Raw genomic sequence first — 24,805 nt, 5'->3', positions numbered from 1 at the left:
CTTTCACAGTCTCCGGGAAAGGACAAGTGCACCTGTCACTTTCCAATAATCCTTACTGATCTAATTCCCTGCAACTAGAAGTTTGCCTTCTTGGAGCTCTCTCTAAAATCACTGCTTAAGGAAATAGTGAGATGCCACGAGTTTGTGGCTGCTTAGAAGGATCCTGATCATCTGGCTATCGATATACAGTGCAGGTTCCTTTACTAATAATGGGGTAGATTTTAAAAGAAGCGCGATCAGCCTACTTTTGCTTGCGCATCAGACTCAAGCAAAAGTACGCTGGATTTTAGTAGAAACGCTTAAAATCCCTGGATCGGCGCGCGCAAGGCTATTGATTTTGTATAGCCGGCGCGCGCCGAGCCGCGCTGCCTAACCCGTTCCCTCCAAGGCCGCTCCGAAATCGGAGCGGCCTCGGAGGGAACTTTCCTTTGCCCTCCCCTCACCTTCCCCTCCCTTCCCCTACCTAACCCCCCCGCCCGGCCCTGTCTAAACCCCCCCCTTACCTTTGTCGGGGGATTTACGCCTCCCGGAGGGAGACGTAAATCCCCGCGCGCCAGCGGGCCTCCTGCGCGCCGGGCCGCGACCTGGGGGCGGGTACGGAGGGCGCGGCCACGCCCCCGGACCGCCCCGGGCCGTAGCCACGCCCCCGTACCCGCCCCCAAAACGCTCCCGACACGCCCCCGAAACGCCGCGACGACCGGGCCCGCCCCCCGACACGCCCCCGACACGCCCCCCTCCGAAAACCCCGGGACGTACGCGAGTCCCGGGGTCTGCGCGCGCCGGTAGGCCTATGTAAAATAGGCTTACCGGCGCGCAGGGCCCTGCTCGCGTAAATCCGGGCGGATTTACGCGAGCAGGGCTCTTAAAATCCGCCCCAATATGTACTGTACATGCAATGTTGAAACTGTGAAGCGGGATGCCACGTCGGTAAACAAAGTAAGAGATTAAAGACGAGAATAGTCACAGAGAAGGAGAAGATTTGTGCAGGCCAGACCACCTTATAATCAGGATAGCAAACGGGGACTTCAGAACTGACCAAGGATGCAAGACATTCCAAATTAAAATGATCAAACGCTCTGAACAGCCACGGAAGGGTTTCCTTTCCCGTTCCCTGGTATAGTCCTCCTGCCTCTGCTGTTTATCACTCTCAGTTTTAATAGTTATGGGTTTTTAAAAAATTTATGTTCTACCTTCTTTGTGACGCTTCAAAGCGGTCTTGCATTCAGGTACTGAATACAGAGGGCTCCCAATCTAAGTGGCTGATGCAAAAAAAAAAAAAAAGAAAGCCGAGTGCTAAAACTGTGCTGGAACTCAGCGCACCATTTCTTGGCACACGGGCTCATTGGTTTTTAAACTCCCGCTGCAGTAAGCTAATGGTAAGCGAAGGCACCGGGAATTTTAAAATGCGCACAGACCAGAAATGTGGGCAAAGAAGAGGCTTGAAGGTGAATCTTAAAAGCCCAAAGTGCGCCGAAATTAGAGGATGCGTGAATATGTCGGGCTCATGCACGCCGAGCGGACTTTAAAAGCCGCCCGGATGCGCACGTAAATGCCGCTGCGCCCACAACTTGAAAAAGGGGCAGGGCACGGCTGGTACATGGGCATTTCGGGACTTCCACCACAGGTAGATTTTAAAAGCCCTACCCGTGCCAGGGCTGGGAGACAGGTGCGTGCCTTGGGCCACTGTGCGCAGCGTGGATTTTAAAAGGCACGCGAGTACTTGCACATCTCCCGGCTCACGCACAAATCAGGAAGTAAAAAAAATAAAAGTGGTGGGGAATGGGCGGAGCCTGGATGGGGTATGGGCGGGACAGGGGCATTCTGGGTCCGTAACCTGAAGTATGTACGTCGGCATTTACACGCACAAGCGCAAGCCGGGCTCCCCTACCACGTAACTTTACGTCTCCTGTGGACGGCGTGTGAGTTTTAAAATAAAATAAACAGGGCTAGTCCATGGGGTTTGAAGGGTCGGAGCTAATAGGGCAAAAGGGAGACTATCTAGCTAAGGGGGTTAGGAAGTCAGGAGCCTTTACCTGGGTGAACTGGGGAAACTGGTAATTACATCGGCATGCGGATCTAATAAAATCCCCCCACTTGCGCAGTAGAGCCGACATTTACATGTACAATTGCGTGTCCATACAAAATTGTGCGCACAGGTATATGTGTACAGCCGATTTTATATTGTACATGCATGTATGCTGTTTAAAATATATCGTTCCCCCATGTGTAAATACGTATGTGATCCAATGCGCATTGAGATCCCCTGCTATATATCTTAACTTCTGCTATGGATGGCGTTTAAGTAAAAAAAAAAAAAAAAGACAAACCATTTCAGAGGGTTGTAAAGGGTCTGGGGTACTGGGCTATCAAACTAGGGCCATTTGGAGGATGTAGTTGGTAACTGGGTGAACTGGGGAGAAACTGGTAAAACAAGCAATGGCATTGGTGCATGTCTCTTTTAGAATTTCCCCATGTAAGCGGTAGAAGCAAGATTGTGCGCATAGGCGCGCGTCCACTTAAAATTCAGCACGCGTGTGCTTGCAGCCGGGCTATTTTATAACATGCACGCATATAACCGTGTATGTTATAAAATGGCTGCTTCCCTGGGCGTGGGCCGAAGAACGTGCACACATGTACGCCCGCTTGTCAGTTTTAAAAGTCACCTTTTAGTGCACAGCAAAACATGATTTATTTATTTATTTAAACATTTTTATATACCGGCATTAGTTGTGGACATCATGTCGGTTTACAGTAAACAGGTTAAGTTTGGAAAATTACATTTTAACAGGGAAGTCAAAACTGGGAGAGGGGGTAACGAAAGGCAGCTGAGAAAAGACAGGATATATTGATTTATGTAGATAACTCATATTTTATGAGCAGAAAACATGATTTATGTGCACAAATCATGTTTTCTGCACATAGGGCCTGATTTTAAAATGCATTTACACGCATAAAACTTGGTTTTACAAGAGTAAATGCACTTTACTTCAGTAAGTGGGCTTTTAAAAATTGCTACAATATGTGTCATTGAATTCTCCATAGGATTTGCTCACTTAAGTGCACTTTGCATTCATAAATGGCTTTTGAAAATTGCTACGATAGTTACATTTACACATGTAAATCCTTTTGAAAATTCACCTGATAAAGTATACTTTTTGCACACTAAAAATGCTTTCTGCCCAGAGTATAGTGATAGGAGTATAGTGCCGTCCACCTGGCCAAGATGGTGAGACGGGTAGTGGAATGCTAAGAGAAATTAGGGAAGCTAACCAAACTGGTAGTGCAATAATAATGTGAGATTTCAGTTACCCTAATATTGACTGGGTAAGTGAAACATCAGGGCATGCTAGAGAGATAAAATTCCTGGATGGAATAAATGACAGTTTTATGGAGCAATTAGTTCAGGAACCAACAAGACAGGAACAAATTTTAGATCTAATTCTCAGTGAAGCGCAGGATTTGGTGAGAGAGGTAACGGTGGTGGGGCCGCTTGGCAAAAGTGATCATAATATGATCAAATTTGAATTAATAACTGGAAGGGGGACAGTAAGCAAATCCATGGCTCTAGTGGTAAACTTTCAAAAGGGAAACTTTGATAAAATGAGAAAAATAGTTTAAAAAAATTGAAAGGTGCAGCTACAAAGGTAAAACGTGTGCAACAGGCATGGACATTGTTAAAAAAAATGCCGTCCTAGAAGCACAGTACAGATGTATTCCACACATTAAGAAAGGTGGAAGGAAGGCAAAATGTTACACAGCATGGCTAAAAAGTGAGGTGAAAGAGGCTATTTTAGCCAAAAGATAAAACTTGGAAGGATTCATCAGAAGAAAGCAGGATTAAGCATAAGCATAGGCAAGGTAAATATAAGACATTGATAAGGAGTGGAGGAATAGCCTAGTGGTTAGAGCAGTGGGCTATAAACCAGGAAACCAGTGTTTGAGTCCCACTATTTCTCCTTGTGACCTTGGGCAAGTCAATTTACCTTCCATTGCCTCAGGTACAAACTTACAGGCCGATACAGTAAAGTGAGCGCCTGCTCTCCTGGTGCACACACTGGCCTGTGTGTGTGATATACAGTAAAACAAAATATCTAAATTAGGGCCCACGCACTAGTGTCCCTAGCGCCTCTTTTTGGACAGGAGTGGCGGCTGTCAACGGGTTTGACAGCCGACGCTCAATTTTGCTGGCGTCAGTTATCGAGCCCGCTGGCAGCCATGGGTTCGGAAACCGGACGCCGGCAAAATTGAGCAACCGGTTTTCAACCCGCGAGCCGCGGGCTGATTTTAAATTTTTTATATTTTATTTTTAACTTTTTAAACTTTTGGGACCTCCGACTTAATATCGCCATGATATTAAGTCGGAGGGTGCACAGAAAATCAGCTTTTACTGCTTTTCTGTGCACTTCCCTGTCGCCGGCAGAAATTAACGCCTACCTTTGGGTAGGCGCTAATTTCTTAAAGTGAAATGTGCGGCTTCGCTGCACATTTTACTTACTGTATCACGCGGGAATGACTAATAGGGCCATCAACATGCATTTGCATGTTGCGGGCGCTATTAATCTCGGGGGGGGTTGGATGCACGTTTTCGACGCGCTATTACCCCTTACTGAATAAGGGGTAAAGTTAGCGCATCGAAAACGCGCATCCAAATGTGGGTTAACAGTGCGCTCCACCGGAGCTCCACTGTACTGTGTCGGCCTGCAAGATTGTAAGCCCTCTGGGGATAGGGAAATACCTACACTATCTGAATGTAAACTGATGTGATATCTCAGATTGAATGTTGGTGTATAAAAAATAATCAATAAATAAGACACGCTAAGAGAGAATTTGAAAAAAAATTGGCCGTAAAGGCAAAAACTCACAATAAAAACTTTTTAAAATATATCCAAAGCAGAAAGCCTAGAGGGAATTGGTTGGACCGTTAGATGATTGAGGAAATAAAGGGGCACTTAGGAAAGATAAGGCCATTGCGGAAAGATTAAATGATTTCTTTGATGTTTACTGAAGAGGATGTTGGGGAGATACCTGTTCTAGAGACAGTTTTCAAGGGTGACGATTCAGATGACTTGACCCGAATCATGGAGAACCTGGAAGATGTGGTAGGCCAGATTAACAAACTAAAGAGTAGTAAATCTCCTGGACCGGATGGCATGCACGCCAGGGTTCTGAAAGAACTAAAACATGAAATTTCAGACCTATTTCAATTAATTTGTAACCTATCATTAAAATCATCTATTGTATCTGAAGACTGGAAGATGGCCAATGTAACCCTGATATTTTAAAAGGGCTCCAGGGGTGATCCGGGAAAATATAGAGTGGTAAGCCTGACTTCAGTGCTGGGAAAAATCATGGAAACTATTATAAAGAATAAAATCACAAAAGATTTAGATAGACATGGTTTAATGGGACACAGCCAGCATGGATTTACCCAAGGGAAGTCTTGCCTCAAAAATCTCCTACATTTTTTTGAAGGGGTGAATAAGCATGTGTACAAAGATGAGCCGGTAGATGTGGTGTATTTGGATTTTCAGAAGGTATTTGACAAAGTCCCGCATGAGAGGCTTCTAAAGAAAACTAAAAAGTCATGGGATAGGAGGCGATGTCCTTTTGTGGATTGCAGCTGGTTAAAAGACAGGAAACAGAGAGTAGGATTAAATGATCAATTTTCACAGTGGAAAAAGGTAAACAGTGGAGTGCCTCAGGGATCTGTACTTGGACCGGTGCTTTTCAATATATTTATAAATGATCTGGAAAGGGGTATGATGAGTAAAGTGATCAAATTTGCTGATGATACAACATTATGCAGAGTAGTTAAATATCAAGCGAATTGTGATAAATTGCAGGAGGACCTTGCGAGACTGGAAGATTGGGCATCCAAATGGCAGATGAAATTTAATGTGGACAAGTGCAAGGTGATGCATATAGGAAAAAATAACCCTTGCTGTAGTTACATAATGTTAGGTTCTATCTTAGGAGTTACCACCCAGGAAAGAGATCTAGGCGTCATAGTGATAATACATTGAAATCATCGGCTCAGTGTGCTGTGGCAATCAAAAAAGCAAACAGAATGTTAGGAATTATTAAGAAGGGAATGGAAAATAAAATGATGGATGTCACAATTGCCTCTGTATCGCTCCATGGTGAGACCACACCTTGAATACTGTGTGCAATTCTGGTCACTGCATCTTAAAAAAGATATAGTTGCGCTGGAGAAAGTGCAAAGAAGGGCAACCAAAATGATAACGGGCATGGAACAGCTACCCTATTGAGGTAAGGCTAAGGGCTGTTCAGTTTGGAGAAGAGACAACTGAGGGGGGATATGATAGAAGTTTACAAAATCATGAAAGGACTTGAACAAGTTAATGTAAATCAGCAAGCAGCTCATTTAAAACAAATCGAAGAAAATTATTTTTCATTCAGCGCATAGTTAAGCTCTGGAATTCATTGCCAGAGGATGTGGTTACAGCAGTTAGTGTAACTGGGTTTAAAAAAGGTTTGGATAAGTTCCTAGAGGAAAAAATCCATAAACTGCTATTAATTAATAAGCAATAATAGCTTGAGATTTATTTAATATTTGGGTACTTACCAGGTACTTGTGACTTGGATTGGCCACTGTTGGAAAAAGGATACGGTGCTTGATGGACCCTTGGTCTGACCGAGTATGGAAATTCTTATGTTCTAACTTTTAAAGGGGCGTGCAGGCGCACATTGAAGCATATGTGTCAGTGTATGGCCCTAGACACGGCAATTTTATAACATGTGCACACATATTTGCATAAAATAGCCTGGGGGTGCGTATGTGTAATACTTACTTTGCAACTGGGCATGTACAGCCACGCACATCTGGATCTGAGTCACACAAGTGGGGTGATTTTAGAGCCAGTGCTAGTCCACGCCATGACCAGTTTCGCCAGTTTATCTACCGGTTCGTCCAGTGTAAAGCTAGGTCCTCCAAACTCCCTTGGTATAATAGCCTGCACTCCCCCCCAGTTGCCCCATATCCCTTAAAACAGTCAGGGATGCCTGTTTTATTTTTTGTTTTTTTAACTTACACCTCATCCATAACAGAAGTAAAATTACGCAGCACTGGACCTGAGCGCGCACCCAAATGCATACGTTTTTCTCCGCATATCTCTTGGCCTCAATCTGCCCCTGAACATCCATGCCCACGGCACACCCAAATCACACCCACACGTTTTAGAGTGAGGTATTCGTGCCTCAGGAGATGCGCGCGCATGTAGGTGGCTTTTAAAATTCGCTGGGCACTCGCATGTCCTATACGTGCGCACATCTCCTGATTTTGGCGCTCACAGCCTTTTAAAATTCACCTCAAAGTATTTTTTGTGCACATATATTTTATGGGTGAAAACCATTTTGTGTACATAATCCATGTTTTATGCTCATAAACGGGCCGATACTGTAAAGTGCGCTCCGGCGGAACGCACTGTTAGCCTGCGTTTGGCTATGCATTTTCGACGCGCTATTTTTACCCCTTATACAGTAATAGCATGTCGAAAATGCGCGGCCAACCCCCCCCCCCCCGAAACTAATAGCACCTGCAACATGCAAATGCATGTTGATGGGCCTATTAGTTATTCCCACGGGATATAGAAAGTAAAATGTGCAGCCAAACCACACATTTTACTTTCAGAAATTGTTAATTTCGGCCAGCACTGGGAAAGTGTACAGAAAAGCAGAAAAAACTGCTTTTCTGTACACCCTCTGACTTAATATCATAGCGATATTGTCGGAGGCCCCAAAATTTAAAAAAAATAAAAATTTTTTAAAAAAAAATTTAAAATCTGCCCGCGGGTTGGAAGACGGACGTTCAATTTAGCTGGCGTCCATTTTCCAAACCCATGGCTGTCAGCGTCGGCTGTCAAACCCGCTGACAGCTGCCGTGGGCCCTAATTTACATACTTGGGCTTTCTATATCGCGCGCACAGAAGAGTGGCCCGCGCGTTTTTCTGTATCAGCCTGAAAATATGTTATGTGCACTCAAACAGTTTTCAGCACAGTAAGCATTTTTTGTGCACATAAATCATGTTATATGCATGGAAAACATGCTTTTTGTGTAAATAAACCATGTTTTCTATACATAAAATACCAAGGACAGGTAGAGGAATCAGAACTCCAGTATCCACTCCCAGACTAACATTAGCCCTGGAAACTTTACTCCACTTCGGATGGTTAAAATTTCCAGTGTAACTCTGTACTGGGGGGTAATAGCTATAGCTAATACCATCATTAGCATGGAAATTGCATGTGAAGGCACTAACTTAAACGCCCATTTTTTTAATGCACAAAACTCCTTGCTGCATTGTCAGTAAGGTTTGCCCACAACTGAGGGTTAAACTGTGCGCTCTGCCGAACATTGCATCCCCTAAGGTTGTACCTGAGGCAACGGAGGGTAAAGTGACTTGCTCAAGGACCATGAGTGTTTAAAGGATTCCAACTTCCTTGGTTGGCAGTATACTGTTCCAACACTAGGCTACTCCACCTATTTTCTCTTTTGTCTGCTAAGACATCGCCTCCATCCCCATCGGCTCCAATCCTTTTCATTTACAACTCTTTAGAGCTTTGAAGAGAAACACCACTAAGGTTAGGTAACCTGTCATTTACTTGCATCTTTGGCTAATATAATCTTGGTTCATTCTGCCTTGGCCCTATGAAAGAAAAAGAGCTCTCAAAGGCTAATTGCATGTATTGTTAGTCCGTTAAAGAAGTGGCAGCTGGCAGCTGAACCGGGAAGCAGAGAAACTCACCGAGGTGAGCCCCACTGACTTTCATTTGTCATAGTGTTTCGCCGGCCCTGACGTCATCAGGACGAGCCGCCAGCACCCATAAAATCGGCGCTACAGCGGCACGCCGCCAAAGCTGCGCGCGCGGTTATGTTCGGCTTTGTCCGGCTTAGTTTGGTTTAGAATGGTTTAATGGGGAATCTCTGCTGGTTTACCTGCCACAGAGGCCAATAATAATCACAGTTTAGCTGTGCATAGGCGAACCTCCTGTTTTGAGGATTACTGTTGTGGGAAGCATGCCTCCAAAACGAAAAGGGAAAGTAAGGGTATATCCCCCTATGTCCCATCTCCTATACAACAGGAGATTATTCGCTATATGTCAGCTCCTGCACAAAACACCCCAGCAGTCAAGGATACAGCTGATCCAGAACCCGTGGGAGGAAGGACTGGATCCATTGAGGAGGCTTCGCTGAGTCCCAATCTGGGTTTACCACCATTGCAGAGGGCGAGCATGGCGTCTCCTGGGACATCACTGGAGCAGATAAGTCCCCTTGGTGTCAAGTTTGACTTGGCTAACTTAGGGGATAGAAATCCAGTAACAGGAACGGAGGTGGGCTGAGTTGGAGGGTCAGGCCCCTCAAGCGACTGTGTCTGGAGCGGAAAATCTTCTGCCTGGTGGGGAGCCCTTGGAGATTATGGCACGCCCCACGGTGGTAACACCAGAATTGTTGTGGGACTTGATGGTGACAATGTCAAATAATATTAAAGGGTTGGAAAAAAAGATAGATTCTATAGCAGGTAAAAGTCAGCAGGATATAATGGTAATCCAAAATGAAGTGAAAAAATCTGAAGAGAGAATTAAAAATCTTGAGGAAGCAGGCAAAAAGTCTATGGAATTTCAAGCTGCAGTAGTTAAGGATAGAGAAATTTTGTCTAGGAGATTAGAGAACTTTGAAAATAATTCCAAACGTCTGAATCTTCGCCTACTCAACTTCCCTCGGGTGGTTGGGCAGGTTCCGATGGAGACGTTGGTGTGTTTCCTGAAAGAAGTATTGTCTCTTTCAGAAGAGGAATTGCCTTATATAAGTGTTTGTTATTTTTTTGCCTAAGAAAAATGACAACCTGAATACAACAGAGTTGCCTTTTCAAGGAAATCTTATACATTTCTTAGAGAATTCTAGTGATCAGATAATAGACAGGGGAATATTACTTGTTTCCTTTATGAATTTTCTTGATTTAAATAAGGTAATGAAAAAATATTTTTCTAAATATCCAATTTCCTTTCATGATAATATAGTAAAAATTTCCCCGATCTATCATGTACGACCCAGCTTAAGAGGAAGGGGTTCTTGATTTTCCGTCAAGAAGTGTTGTCTTTGGGCTACTCATTTAACATGAGATTTCCCTGCAAGTGTTTAATAAAGAAAGAGCAGGATATGTTTATTTTCTTTTTACCTGAGCAATTAAAAAATGTTTGGAACAGAGAAGGTTACCTACCTCATCCCCAATATCTAGTGAATTAGAATAAATATTGTGCAGTAACTATGAAATGTTAATGAATATGAAAAGATTTCCTATGATTCTCCCTATCTGTTTATTTGGCCTCTGGTTTTCTCCTAGTTGATAGATAACAGTTATTTCATTGATATAAAAAGAATAATAGTGGAAAGTATGCAGTCTGAAGAAATTCAAATTGTACTGAATGTAAAGGATATGTATTTGTATTAATTTTGGAAAAATCAATAAAGATATAATTAAAAAAAAAAAAAAAAAAAGAAGTGGCAGCTACAACTTATTTGCCGACCTTTATTTCCAAGAATAATGGAAGGTTGAAAATGCAACGGGTTTGATGCTAATTGAGAACTGAAATGTTTATGCCTCTCTTCTTGCTCCGCAGGAGATTTATGGCTACAGGCTGAGTGCTGTTTGGATTGGGTTATGCATCGCTGGTTACATCTTGTCTGGCGGGATCCTTCTGCTTCTGTTTTACTGGAAGCCGGAGTGGAGCGTGTGGGCTAACTGCACCCCGTGCTCTTTGAAAAAGGCGAATGTTATATTGCTTCGAGAAACGGTATGCATATTCTCTATTGATGCTCTGGGGCCTGTATTCTGCTGTGGGGAGGAGGTTGCGGGCCCTATTGGAACCGCGAACAAGTGTTCCGAAGAACTGGAGCCCATCCTGGGGACACAAATCCACCGCTGGCATTCTCGTGACCCTGGGCTGATCACATTTTATCTCCCGTGCTTAAGGTTACTCAGCTGAGATTTGATAATCCTGGCATCTGCCCTTCTTTCAGTTTTGCCACTTTGCATGCCAATAATTTATTGACAGGCCCAGCCTCTCCAGAACTAGATGAATTGTTCTGAATTGCTAAAATGTTTAAATGTATGTGCTTATTTATTTATTGTATTTATCCCTTGTTTTACGCAAAAGCACGCCAAGCCAGTTACAACTAAAGAGACACATGAGCTAGAGCAGGGCTCCCCATTGCCAGTCCTGGGGATCCCACAGCCACTTAGGTTTTCAGGATGTCCCCAGTGAATATGCATGAGATAAATGTGCACACATTAGAAACCCGGTATATGCTAATTTGTCTCATGCATATTCATTGCTGATATCCAGGTTTGGGAAGCTCTGAGCTAGGGGGCTACATGGGAAACAATAAATAACTCCAGTTCCTACCATTTCAGAGCTGGATTGGGAACATCGTTCTTCCTCCATAAAAGATTAAAAAAAAAAAAAAACTTCCATTATATAATGTTGAAAAAATGTATGTTGTAGATAAAATACTGCAGAGTAAATGGAGTTCAAAATGAGAAAAAATGGATCAAATAATGACTACTGCTAGTCAATATATGACTGTGACATTTTTATTTTTGCATTTATTCATTTAGAGGCAGATTTTCAAAGGGGTATGTGCGTAAGATACGTGCGTACCCCCCAAAAACATGCCCCAAGCTCCCCCTGCGCGTGCCACGCCTAGGTTGCATAGGCTGCCGGCGTGCGCAAAGCCCCGGGATGCATGTAAGTCCCGGGGCGTTCCTGAGGGGGCGTGTCGGGGGCATGTCGTCATCAGGGCGGGGCCGCGGGCATGGTTCCGGCCCGGGGGCGTGGCCATAGCGTCCGGACCAGCCCCTGGACCGGAACATGGCGCGCCGGCAGCCAGCCCAGCGCGCGCAAGTTACGCCTGCCCAAGGCAGGCGTAACTTTTCGAACAAAGGAGGGAGGGTTTAGATAGGGCTGGGGGGGTGGGTTAGGTAGGGGAAGGTGCGGGGAGGTGGAAGGAAAGTTCCCTCTGAGGCCGCTCCAATTTCGGAGCAGCCTCGGGAGGAACGGAGACAGGCTGTGCGGCTCAGCGCAGCCTGGCTGCCAATTTTGCACAGCCTTGCGCACGCCGACCCCAGATTTTAAAAGATCTATTAAAATCCGGCGTATTTTAGTTTGCGCCGGTTGCGCGAACAAAAGTATGCGCGGGCGTAATTTTTTAAAATCTGCCCCTTATTCTACCTTGATGGCTTTCTAACCCAGTGGTAAACCAGACTTTTCCAAAATGTGCATTCACATTACAGTAATAAAGACACTGAGTTTCTTTACTTTTATCTTTCTTTTTGTATTTCTCTGCACAAAAGGATGGAGGTAAAAGATATACCAGGAAAAAGGTGAGGTGGATATCGTTATCTTCTGTGGCAAAATCAGCGAAAGGAAAACCAGTGGACTCCATCATCACCGATGAAACCTCCCTCATTCACAAAGCCACCACCAGACCGGGCTTAAAGGTACGTGACTTCCATTTTCTGCAATCCTACGGATCCTTGGGCACCCCGACATACTCACGTACGCACCCAAACTTGGGGAAAGCAAACCCATACACTTCAAAATCGGAGCTTTCAGCCTGTGCAATTGTTTTCGGGTCAATGGGAACCTACTGACATTCGTTTAGAGATCACCACACCAAACGCACGTTAAGGTGAATTTTAAAGCCCCACACATGCCAGAACCAGGAGATGCTCACACGTCGCGGGCCAGCGCGCGCTGCGTGGATTTTAAGAAGCGCCCGAGTGCGCGCAAATCTCCCGGTACACACACAAACCTGGGGACTGGGAGGAGCGTCCCCACACTTCTGCTATGGATGGTGTGTAGATTTAAAAATAAAAATATCAAGGCTAGTCAGAGGACTTTGAAGAGTCAGGGGCTAACAGGGTAAAAGGGAGGAAGGTTAATTAGAGGGGGGTTATGAAGCCAGGAGCCTTTACCTGGGCAAACTGGGAACGGACCGGGTAAACTGGTTATTGCATCGGCGTGCGTATTGAACCCCCCCCCCCCCCACACACACACACACTTACGCGGTAGGGCCGGCATTTGCGCTCACAAGCGTGCACCTCTACAAAACTGCGAGCGCACGTATGCACGCCCGCTATAAAATGGCCACGTCCATTCGCGCATGCAGGTGCGCCCACGCAGCTGTTTAAAAGGTACCGTCTTAGTTTTGTTATCGAGCATGTCTGCCAAGGAATGCATTGCCAGCTGCTATCCAGGTGGAACTGAACTATCCAGACCTCAGAAAACGTGTCAAGTCCTGTTTCTTTTTCACCCCAGGCTTTTAATTTTTGAATTTATTATCTCACCTCCCAATATATATCACTAGTTGTCATCGGGTCCATTTCGATTTTTTCTAGTTCTGTTCTCTGAGATTAGGCATTAAGGAATATTGATACTATTGTGTTTCTCAATTCATTTATGTTGTGTTGATGTTATGTATGGTTTTGTTCTTGTAAACTGCTTGGATTTTTTAGATATGAAATATATCAAATTTAATAAACTATAAACCATAGTTTGTTTTGCTAAGCTGGTTAGAATAACTTCTTTCAGATGTTTGATTCCATTAGTTTTCTGACATTGTTCATTTTCAGGGGACTGGGGTTTGGTTGTGACCTTGATGAGTCATATCATAAAAAGAGCCTGATGTACCAAAGAATTTTTCACGTTTTATATCTATGAGAAAAATGCTCAGGCCATTGGTCCCATAGTAAGGCTCCGCAACTCCTCGGGGTTCATTGACTATGTAACAAGCACCCATACATAACGAAATATTTATCCTCGATATTGTACAGTCAGTGCACCCAATACTGGGCATGCTACAGACATGGTAGCACTTTAATAATATTTTTGTTAAACATTTGTAGATAACCAAAATTCACTATGAGGGTGATGTACTAAACTACGGAAAACCACAAATATTGCATTGTGTACTAAATTCTGACATAGTGCTTGATATTCACAACAACATGTACTATTTTGGCATTTAGCATACAAAGCACCATTTGCAACATTTTTTTGTGTTTGCAAATAGTAAAATTTAGCACATAGTAAAATTTTTATTCAAATTCAAAGTTAATGAACTGGTGCAGGGCAAAATCACACACTGCAACTAATTAATTATGAATTGGGCAAACATCCAATGTGTGAAAATCGCCTTCCAGCCGGATTTCACTAAAAAGTTCACTATTTCATGAGGTGTTTCCAGGGCTGGAATTAAGATGACAATACCCACATTCAGAGACCTTAAAACAAGAGGCTGCCTCCTTCTCCTGTGCCTGGAAACCAGAGAGCAGTGGAGGGAATGTTCAGAATTTGGCACCCAGGGCACGGGCCGAAATCCGGTCCTGGGTGGTGCTATCATTTTGCAAAATTTCATTTCCATGCAATTTTGGTACACTACTTGTTTGTATGTGTAGTAAAATTGTGAGAAAAATTGCCAATCCTACATGAAAAGTCCCGCAGGCTAGTAGAGAGCCCCCTACTGTAGCTATGCAAGAGAAAATGGCGAGATGATTTCAGTAGTTCATAATAAAGAAACACATCTTGCATTGCAAGACCCTTATAAGGTAGCATCAGCAGTTCTTTGAGCGATGAGCACTGTTAATGTTAATATTCGTGTGGTGTGCTACTGATATTTGTGCAGGTGAAGTACATTCGTGTGCAGAAAATCCGGTATGTCTGGGACAACACCATCAATCAATTCAAGAAAATTGGGTGAGGGTCTTATTTTAAAACAATTCATAACCTTTCTAATGCTTTTAATATTCATGAAGGATGTCATGTTATTATGTTAACGGCTCTGGGAAACGGAAGCCCCCCATTCTTCCAGGTAGCAGTTACATCTCTGGTAGCAGCAGTGAAAACTTCTACACTTTTCTGATGGCCCAGTTTCCCCATTGCTCCAATAAAATGACTTCTGGGAGGAAGAATAGGACAGAAGAAGACCCTTTAAAAGTTATCGAGTGCCCCTTACCCATTCTCCAAGTGGGACCCACTGTACCCTAACTAACTCAGATGAATGTTTGCCTTACCTGTTCTTAAGAAACTCAAGTGATGTAGTTAGGTTGCTCCAGTGTTTGAATGTGTTAAATAAGAATAGAGGTCACGTTTCTTAACTCTTTGATCACCTAATTGAAACATATCTTGAGTGCAAACTAATGGGGTTGTGTAGGGTATTTTATTTTTGTTTCATTGGTGAGTTGTTTTCTTTCTGTTTTCCTGTTTTATTACGTTAAACGGTTTACACTGGCAATGAATGGGTTTAGTGCACATTAAAACCATTTAGCATGCACTGAAATGGAAAAACACTCTATTTGATTTTTTTTTCTTTAAAAAATGACACCAAACAACAAATTTCTGAATCATTTTCAAACTAAAGTACATTGCTACTAATATCTAGGATAGTGCTTTGGTGATGTGGTTATCTATCTTTGATCCAATGAACCCGAATGATGCAAGATACTTTGCCATCACGAAAGTTAGCGAGGGAGCAGTAATCCAATAGAGAGCTGGATACAGAAGGAGTCAACATTGAAACAATCAGTCTTGAACCTTGGGGGCAAGGTTAGACACTGTTTTAGTTGTTCTCATCCAGCCGTTCTTAACTGGTGTGGGTGGGTCAAGTGGGGTCGGATTGGGTTCCGATTAGTTTAGAAGGTCCCCCAGGGATCAAAGCCATCCCCGCTATTGTCCAGCCCGGCGTGCATCAAAATCAGGAGATGCGCACACCCACCGAATTTTAAAAGCCGCCCGGATGCGCGCATATCTCCTGCTACGTGCACATTTCGAAAGTTTTCAAAAAAGGGGTTGGGACATGGGCATTTCAGGACGCAGCTAAGAGATGTGCGTGCAAACGCTTATGCACCTGGGAGCGTGCCCAGATCTCCTGCCACATAAGTTTCCTTCTGTTAGGGACGAGGTGTAAGTTTAAAATATAAAACTAGCCATTCCTGAGGGGCTTTAAGGATGTGGGGTAACTGGGAGGGAGTGCAGGCAATTCAACCAGGGGGGTTTGGAGGACCTAATGTTAACTGGGTGAACTGGTGGGCGAACTGGTGAAACTGGCAGTGGCGTGGGCACGCACCCCTTTTGATATCCCCCGATTTATGAAGTAGAGAAGAGGGATTCACACTCCCAGATGCATGCCTATATAAAATTGTGCGCACATTTGTGCATGTCCAAGCTATTTTATAACAGACATGCATATGTGCATGCAAGTTATAAAATTCACCGCATCCCTGAAAACGCTTTGGTGCACATGTGCCAATGTTCGCCCTCGAGCCAGTATGAAAGTTGCCAGCACTTTATGTCACCTGCTAAATATCTGTTAGTGAGCAGTAATACCAATTAGTGCGCACTGTTTTCTAGCTAACGAACTCCTCTGAATTGATATGTTTTACCTTTTAAGTTGCATTTTTTAGTGTGCACTATCATTAGTTACAGCGCACTAACACATACTTAGTGCTCTGTAAGTTCTATTAGGGCGCACTAATGAGCCTTAATGCGCATTAATATCTAGCTAGTGCGCACTATCTCGTTCAGTGTACTGCGCATTAATGCTGAGATAGTGCGCACAAACTGGTTGTTAATGCGCATTAAGACTCGTTAGTGCGCACTAACGCACTTTGGCGGAAATTGCTGGAAAAAAAAAATAAACGGTGCGAAAATGAAATTTTTCGCGAAGCGGCTGATCCAAAGCCCGACCTTTAAACGAAGCACATCTCAAATGCTGACAATCTTCAGTTATTTCTGGTAAACTCTACTATGGAGGAGGTTAGTAAATTTATTTCCATGTCTGTAGAGATGGTGAACCATTGGCTTAAACAAAATGGGTTGGTTTTGTGTATAGTAATGATTTTTTTCTTTCCTTCTAAAATTCAGTTAGAGGCTGTAGCTGTTGATCCTGTAGAGTTGGCTGGGGGTTACTTTGACAGCTCATTTTCCTTCCAGCCCCAATTGTGGCAGGTAGTGAAATTGGGTTTCTTTAAGCTGTACAAATTGTGCTGCTTAAGATTTATTCTGGATAAAAACGATTTTAGGACATTAATACATTCCTTTGTTCTGTCGGTATTGGATTATTGCAATGCCCTTTATATTGGGCTTCTTAAAGCTTTTGTTAAATGTAGCCACTTGCTTGCTGACCCAGAGTTCCTTGAGAGACCTTATCACTCCTATAATGTGGGATCTCCATTGGTTGCCTATCGAGCAAAGAGTCAAATTAAAGATTTTGATCTTGGTGCTTCAAGCTATACATGGAGACCGGCCTGAGGTTTCGGTAAAGGTTATTGCTTTATACCAGCCCAGGTGCTCTTTACACTCCAGGGGGCAACAACTTTTAAGTTTCTGCTACTTCATCTGCAAGATTACAATGGACCCATGGTCATGCTTTTTTTCAAGTGGCCCGCTCTCCCTGGAATGATCTCCCTGGGAATCTGCAGCTAGATTTGGACTACAAGTGTTTTAGGAAAGCTTTAAAGGCTCAGTTATACAATGAGGCTTTTAGTTTTTAGTTAGAATTTTAGTTCTTAGTCACAATTTGTTTTATTATGTTTTTTAATATGTGATTTATTAGCATTTTATGACTGTGTTATTTTATGTGTTGTTGTCCGCCTTGAACAGAGTGTCTAGCGAGATGGCAGACTATACATTTTTGTAAATAAATAGACAAGAGGAAATTGAGGCTGAGGTTGGATATCCCTCCCTCTACCCGCTAATTTGTGGAAAATTTTCCCCTGCTTGGTGGTATATTTTGAAATTTTTCAAAGATACAAAGTTGCTTTCAGAGTCCCTTGAGTTACTAATTAAAGCATTCTTACTGGAATCGTTTCCAGCACGCTGGAAGAGGAGCACAGCTGTTCTGATATACACGGCAAGTTTGGTGCTGGTCTAACGAAAGAAGAGGAGGATCTCAGGTACCGCATTTAATATTGAACTTCTTGTCTAAACAGCTGCAGGACTGCAGCTCATCTTGCCCAGTATAACCAAGAAGTCAATTTTGAAAGGTTTAGAGTAAGAAACTTGGAGGGGATAAGCATAGTGGATGATCATCTGTGAACCAGTGACCACCGGATGTTAGGATGCAAGAGATGAAGGTTCATTCTAAGATGAGGGTCCTAGACTTCAGGGAGTAAAGGAGTCATTAGCTGGATGAGAAAATCTATGGGAAGTAGAAGGGCAGTGAACAAATCTGAAAGGAGATATCATAAGGACATCTCATCTTTTTGTTAGGAACATAAAGGGAAGAGGAAAAAGAGACCGTTATGGCTTTCCAAACAAGTAAGTGACAAGGTAAGGGAGGAAAGGTTAGCATTGATAAGCTACAAGAGATCGTAGAAAGAGGAAGACAGGCACCAATATCTGGAAAAAATAAGAGAAGCTGGGAAAATAGTCAGGAATGCAAAAATTAAAATAGAAGAAAAATAGCAAATACAGTAAAATGGGGGGGGGGCACGACAACAAGATTATTTTTTTAGATATGTTAGTGAAGGAAGTGCAAAAGTGGCATTGTGAGATGTGAAGGGGAAGAATATGTAGAGGCTGAGGAGGAAAAAGCAAAATTGCTTAACAAATATTTCTGTTCGGTGTTCACTGTGGAAGGGCCAGGAGCAGGACCACATAAAACAAACAAGACTGGAAGTGAGATAAACCTCAATCGATTTTCAGAACAGTGTGTTTGCGAGATGTTAACTAAAAAAGTAGATAAGGTGATGAGATTGGATGGGATACATCCAAGGGTACTAAGGGAACTTGAACTGTCCTGGCAGCTCCGCTGGCTGACCTTTTTCATGCTTTGTTAGAGTCAGGAGTACTTCCGAAGGATTGGAAAAGGACGGATGTGGTTCCTATTCATAAAAGTGGAAGTAAGGAGGAGGTTGGGAACTACAGGCCAGTTAGTCTGTGGTGAGCAAACTAATAGAATTGCTGGTAAAACAGAGGACAGTGCAATTTTGGGAAGGCAGCATAGTTTTAACAGAGGTAAATCTTGTCAGATCAATCTGATCAATTTCTCTAAATGGGTGACCAGAGAATTAGATCACTAGATGTAGTGTGCTTGGATTTCAGCAAGGCCTTTGACACAATTTCACACAGAACACTTATAGATAAATTGTGTGTCTTTGGAATGGATCCTAGAGTGACTGACTGGGTTAGAAACTTTCTGGAGTGGGAGGCAACAAAGGATACTGGTAAATGGAGTTTTCTCTGAGGAGGGGGTGTTACTAATGGTGAGCCTCAGGGATTGGTCCTTAGACCAGTTCTTTTCAACATTTTTGTGAGTGACATAACAGAAGGGTTGTTGGGAAAGGTTTGTCTTTTTGCCGATGATACCAAAATCTGTTAACAGGGTGGACAGCCAGGAGGGAGTGGAAAACACGAGGAGGGCTCTAGCGAAGCTCAAAGAATGGTCTAAGGTCTAGCAACTAAAATTTAATGCTAAAAAATGCAGAGTAATGTATTTAGGATGCACAAACCCAAGGGATAGTTACAGTGTTGGAGGTGAAATTTTTCCAAGCACAAAGGAAGAGCGGGATCTGGGAATAATTGTATCTGATGATCTTAAGGTGGCCAAACAGGAGGATAAAATGAAAGTGAAAGCCTGAAAGATGTTTGGCTGCACAGGGAGAGGAATGGTCAGCAGAAAAAGGGAGGTGATATTGCCCCTGTACAGGTCCCTGGCAAGACCTCACGTGGAATACTGTCTACAGTTCTGGAGACTGCAACTTCAAAAAGATATAAACAGAAAGGATTTGGTTCAGAGGGTGGCTACTAAAATGATCAGTGGTCTTCATTTTAAAGTATATATGGATAGACTTAAAGATCCCTAGAGGAAAGGCGAGATAGGGGAGATATGATAGACATTCAAATATCTCAAAGGTATCCATGTACAGGAGGTGAGCCTTTTTCAATGGAAAGAAAGCTCTAGAACGAGGGATCATGAGATGAGGTTGAAAGCGGATAGGCTCAGGAGTAATCTTAGGAAATATTTCTTTACAGAGAGGGTGACGGAGGCATGGAACTGCCTCCCCGTGGAGGTGAGGGAAACAAGGACAGTATCTGAAATCAAGAAAGCATGGGATAAATACAGGGGGATCTCTAAGGAAGTAACGAGAATTATAATGCTAAATTAATTGGACAGATGGGCAGACTGGATGGGCCATACTGTCTTTTTCTGCCGTCATGTTTCCATGTTTCTGTGTTTCATGCACAGTAAAATGACTGAAGTACATGTGCAGTACTAATGAACTCTTTTAATTTCAATCCATCAGAAGGGTGGTATGTGGGCCCAACACCATAGAAGTTGAAATAGCTCCCCTGTGGAAACTATTCTTCAAGGAGGTAAGTCACATTGCAACCTGCTTGTTCTGTTTTAGGTCTGAACGCACAGTAGAAATGCTTTCATACAGGTAAAACGTCCATTTTACATGTAGAATAACGTCATTAATAGATATGGCTCCAACCCAGACTCTGTCTCAAGCTTTCCACACTCAGAATTAAGGAAGCAACCCTACCAAAGTGGTAATTTAATTAGCAGGCAAGATACGTATTGTTGTTAACATTCTCCTTTTTTTCTTCTGATTTTTATTTCACTCCTTAGCATATGTTAAATGGACGTTTTCTTAAGTTCTTACTTTGCTATTTTGACCTATCCAAGTATTTGTTCTATATATTCCCCCTTTCAGATACTTCAAAGCCGATTGCATTCAGGTACTGGGATGGTGCTAAACTGATTCTCAACTGCATTCTGAGCAGGCAGTACACTGAGATGTCTATTAAGGATGGACGTTTGTTTGAAACGAATGCAAAAAAATGCAACAAATGAACTTATTTTTTGTTTCACCTGAACAGAACAAACTGAAAATGGCATCTTATGAAAATCCTCAAAAATTTGTGGGTTGTTTTTTTTTCATATTTGTGACTTTGAAGAAAAAACAGGCCTCCCACAGCTCTCAAAACCCCCTTCATAGCCAGGGCCGGTGCAAGGGTATTGGGCGCCCTAGGCGACCCTTGTGCTGCTGCCCCCCCCCCCTACCTGTTTCGGCGCCGACTGTGTGCTTCTCAAGGTGCCGAGCCATAGGGGGCGCCGAAGAGCAGCCACGTGGTGCCGCAAGCGGGGCCTATCCCGCTCGCGGCAAAGAGAAATAGAAACAGTCGGCGCCGAAACAGATGGGTGGGGCGCGACACTGTGTGTTGCTCGCAGCCCTGAGAAGCACACAGTCTCTATTTCTGTTTGCCGTAAGCGTATCCCGCTTGCGGCAAACTTGGCTGCTCTTTGGCGCCCCCTACGGCTCAGTGCCCTAGGCAACCGCCGAAGTTCGCCTAATGGATGCGCCGGCCCTGTTCACACCCAGCAAACATAAACTCAGGGCCCGGGTCCACCCAGCTGGGCCTCTCTGGCTCCCTCTGACCTCCCCCCCGCCCAACTCCCAGACCAGAAATCTAATCCAGCCCACCTGGGACTTATCCAGGTCCTCCTGATCCTTTAAAAATAGCACCATCCACTTGGAGGACAGTGTCAAAGTTGACATCATTTTGGTACCTTCCTCTGGTATGGCTGGAGCTGTTTTGTTGAATTGCTATTGAGCTGATTTATATGATTTAGCATAAATTTTGCAAAGGGGTTTGCAAAGGAAAATTAGTATGTACAAAATTTCCAAATAGTGTGTGCTTTTTTTTTTTTTTTGCATGAGCTATAACATGCACTATTTGGCATATTTACGTATGCCATGGCTTTAAGAACATAAAAAATTGCCATACTGGGTCAGACCAAGGGTCTATCAAGCTCAGTATCCTGTTTTCAACATTGGCCAATTCAGTCACAAGTACCTGGCCAGTACCCAAACATTAAATAGATCCCATGCTACTAATGCTGGTAATAAGCAGTAGGGATGTGAATCGTTTTTTGACGTTTTAAAATATCGTCCGATATATTTTAAATCGTCAAAAATCGTTAGGGCCACGATACAATACCAATTCCTCCGATTTATCGTCAAAAAATCGTAAATCGGGGGAAGGCAGGAAAACCGGCACACTAAAACACCCTAAAACCCACCCCCGACCCTTTAAATTAAATCCCTCACCCTCCCTCACCCCCCCCCCCTCAAATGTCTTAAATTACCTGGGGGTCCAGCGGCGGCCCAGAACGGTCTCCTGCAACTGAATCGTGTTGTCTTCAGCCGGCGCCATTTTGCGCCGCCATTTTGCAAATCGTTAAGACGATTGAGGACACGATTCACATCTCTAATAAGCAGTGGCTATTCCCAAAATCAACTTGATTAATAGCAGTAAATAGACTTCTCCTCCAGGAATTTGTCCAAACCTTTTTAATTTACACTGCCTTAACCACATCCTCTGGCAATGAATTCCAGAGCTTAATTATATATAGAATGAAATAGAAATTTCTCTGATTTGTTTTAGATGTGGTACTTGCTAAATTCATGGAGTGACCCCTATCTGAAAGAGTAAATATCCAAGTCACATCTACTTGTTCAAGACCGCTCATGATCTTAAACACCTCTATCATATCCTCCCTCAGCCGTCTCTTCTCCAAGTTGAACAGCCCTAACCTCTTCAGCCTTTCCTCATAGGGGAGCTGTTCCATCCCCTTTATCATTTTGGTTGCCCTTCTCTGCACCTTCTCTATCGCAACTATATCCTTTTTGGGATGCGGCGACCAGAATTGTACACAGAGGCATTCTGACATTTTCCATTTTATTCACCATTCCCTTCCTAATAATTCCTAACATGCTGTTTGCGTTTTTGACTGCCGCAGCACACTGAGCCAATGCCTTTGAATTTTGATACATCGTCAACCCAGTAAGAAAGCAAAATGGAGCATAGAAACAAGCATTTGGTAGTCTGAAGATGGCAGACAAGCTCCTGAAAAAGGATAAAGAAAATATTTTTCCCTAAGTTTCTGTTTAACTCTTAAAAATGACAGGAATCGAGTGGCACCTTATAGACTAACCAATTTATTAAAGCATGAGCTTTCAATGACCGAGTCCACTTCATCAGATGCATCTGCCACTCGATTCCTGTCATCTTTGCTACACCAAAGTAACATGGCTATCCCTCTGAAGATTTTTACAACTCCTGTATGACCCCAAAGGACATTTTATATAGAAATGCTCAATGGGGTTTCTAAACAGTACATATGCAAAGGAGAGAAAGGCCTTGTACAAAGAAGACCCCATGAAGCATTGAGATGAACATCGGGTACTAGAGATGTGAATCGTGTGATCGATCGTCTTAACGATCGATTTTGGCTGGGGGGGGAGGGAATCTGATCGTCGCGATTTTGTTTTTTTTTAAATCGTTTAAATCGTAAATCGGGGGAGGGCGGGAAAACCGGCACACTAAAACAACCCTAAAACCCACCCCGACCCTTTAAAATAAATCCCCCGCCCTCCCGAACCCCCCCAAATGTTTTAAATTACCTGGGGTCCAGTGGGGGGGTCCCGGTGTGATCTTCCACTCTCGGGCCATGGCTGCGTTAATAGAAATGGTGCCGGTGCTACCTTTGCCCTGTCATATGACAGGGCAAAGGTAGCACCGGCGCCATTTTGGTTCCTGTCCCCCGACGTCACGAGCGCAGGAGATCGCTCCCGGACCCCTGCTGGACCCCCAGGGACTTTTGGCCAGCTTGGGGGGGCCTCCTGACCCCCACAAGACTTGCCAAAAGTCCAGAGGGGGCCGGGAGCGTCCTCCTGCACTCGGGTCATATTGCCGTATTGCAAAATGGCGCCGGCCATATGGCCGGCGCCATTTTGCAATACGGCCCGAGTGCAGGAGGTCGCTCCCGGACCCCCAAGCTGGCCAAAAGTCCCTGGGGGTCCAGCGGGGATCCGGGAGCGATCTCCTGCGCTCGTGACGTCGGGGGACAGGAACCGAAATGGCGCCGGCGCTACCTTTGCCCTGTCTATTAACGCAGCCGTGGCCCGAGAGTGGAAGATCACACCGGGACCCCCCCACTGGACCCCAGGTAATTTAAGACATTTTGGGGGGGTTCGGGAGGGTGGGGGATTTATTTTAAAGGGTCGGGTGGGTTTTAGGGTTGTTTTAGTGTGCCGGTTTTCCCGCCCTCCCCTTCCCCTCCCCCTCCCCCTCCCCCGATTTACGATTTTTGACGATAAATCGGGGGAATTCCTATTGTATCGTGCCTCTAACGATTTTTGACGATTTAAAATATATCGGACGATTTTTTAAATCATCAAAAAACGATTCACATCCCTATCGGGTACTATGGAAATCCACAGCAGAACTATACGTAGATATATTTACTATTTGATCTGGAATATACATTACAATCAGTAAGTTCCATATAGTGTATGAGATATCTCAGAAGGGATTTTATGGTGCTGTCTAGTCAGATACTTACATACTTACATATAACGTCCATTATAAACAATTCCTGAGCCACTTAAACATGCAAATATCTGATGATATTCAACCTGCTGCAATTCTTCTTCTGCCACAGTCAAATTTTTAATGAAGATAGGGTTGCCAACTGGCTCCAGATTTTCAGGACAGGTTGATCCAGTCCTGGTTTTAACCCCCCCCCCCCCCCCCGCATGCAGGTACTTATAGTAACTGAGTGCTATTTTTATATACACAGGTTATCAATCTGTTTTATATGTACCAGTTCTTCACCGTGGGTCTTTGGCTATCTCAAGGTTATCTAGGATATTCTATCGCCATCCTCTTCTTGTGTACGGTTACCATTACACTGTCTCTATACGAGCTTAGAATG

General features: G+C 43.8%; 1 protein-coding gene across 1 annotated transcript in view; it reads left to right on the top strand.

Annotated features, from left to right (window-relative positions):
* LOC115099326 (probable cation-transporting ATPase 13A4) overlaps nt 1-24,805 on the top strand; it is a 118,738-nt gene that overhangs the window by 27,930 nt on the left and 66,003 nt on the right. The window contains exons 2-7 of the mRNA XM_029616910.1: nt 10,639-10,812; nt 12,372-12,518; nt 14,705-14,775; nt 17,892-17,972; nt 20,325-20,394; nt 24,671-24,805. Coding sequence (XP_029472770.1) covers nt 10,639-10,812; nt 12,372-12,518; nt 14,705-14,775; nt 17,892-17,972; nt 20,325-20,394; nt 24,671-24,805 — 678 coding nt within the window. The remainder of the gene's footprint in view (nt 1-10,638; nt 10,813-12,371; nt 12,519-14,704; nt 14,776-17,891; nt 17,973-20,324; nt 20,395-24,670) is intronic.

Source organism: Rhinatrema bivittatum, chromosome 9, assembly GCF_901001135.1.
Source record: "Rhinatrema bivittatum chromosome 9, aRhiBiv1.1, whole genome shotgun sequence".
NCBI classification, from domain to species: domain Eukaryota; kingdom Metazoa; phylum Chordata; class Amphibia; order Gymnophiona; family Rhinatrematidae; genus Rhinatrema; species Rhinatrema bivittatum.
Note: the sequence above shows the minus strand (reverse complement) of the source record. Positions and strands in the feature narration are given on the sequence as shown.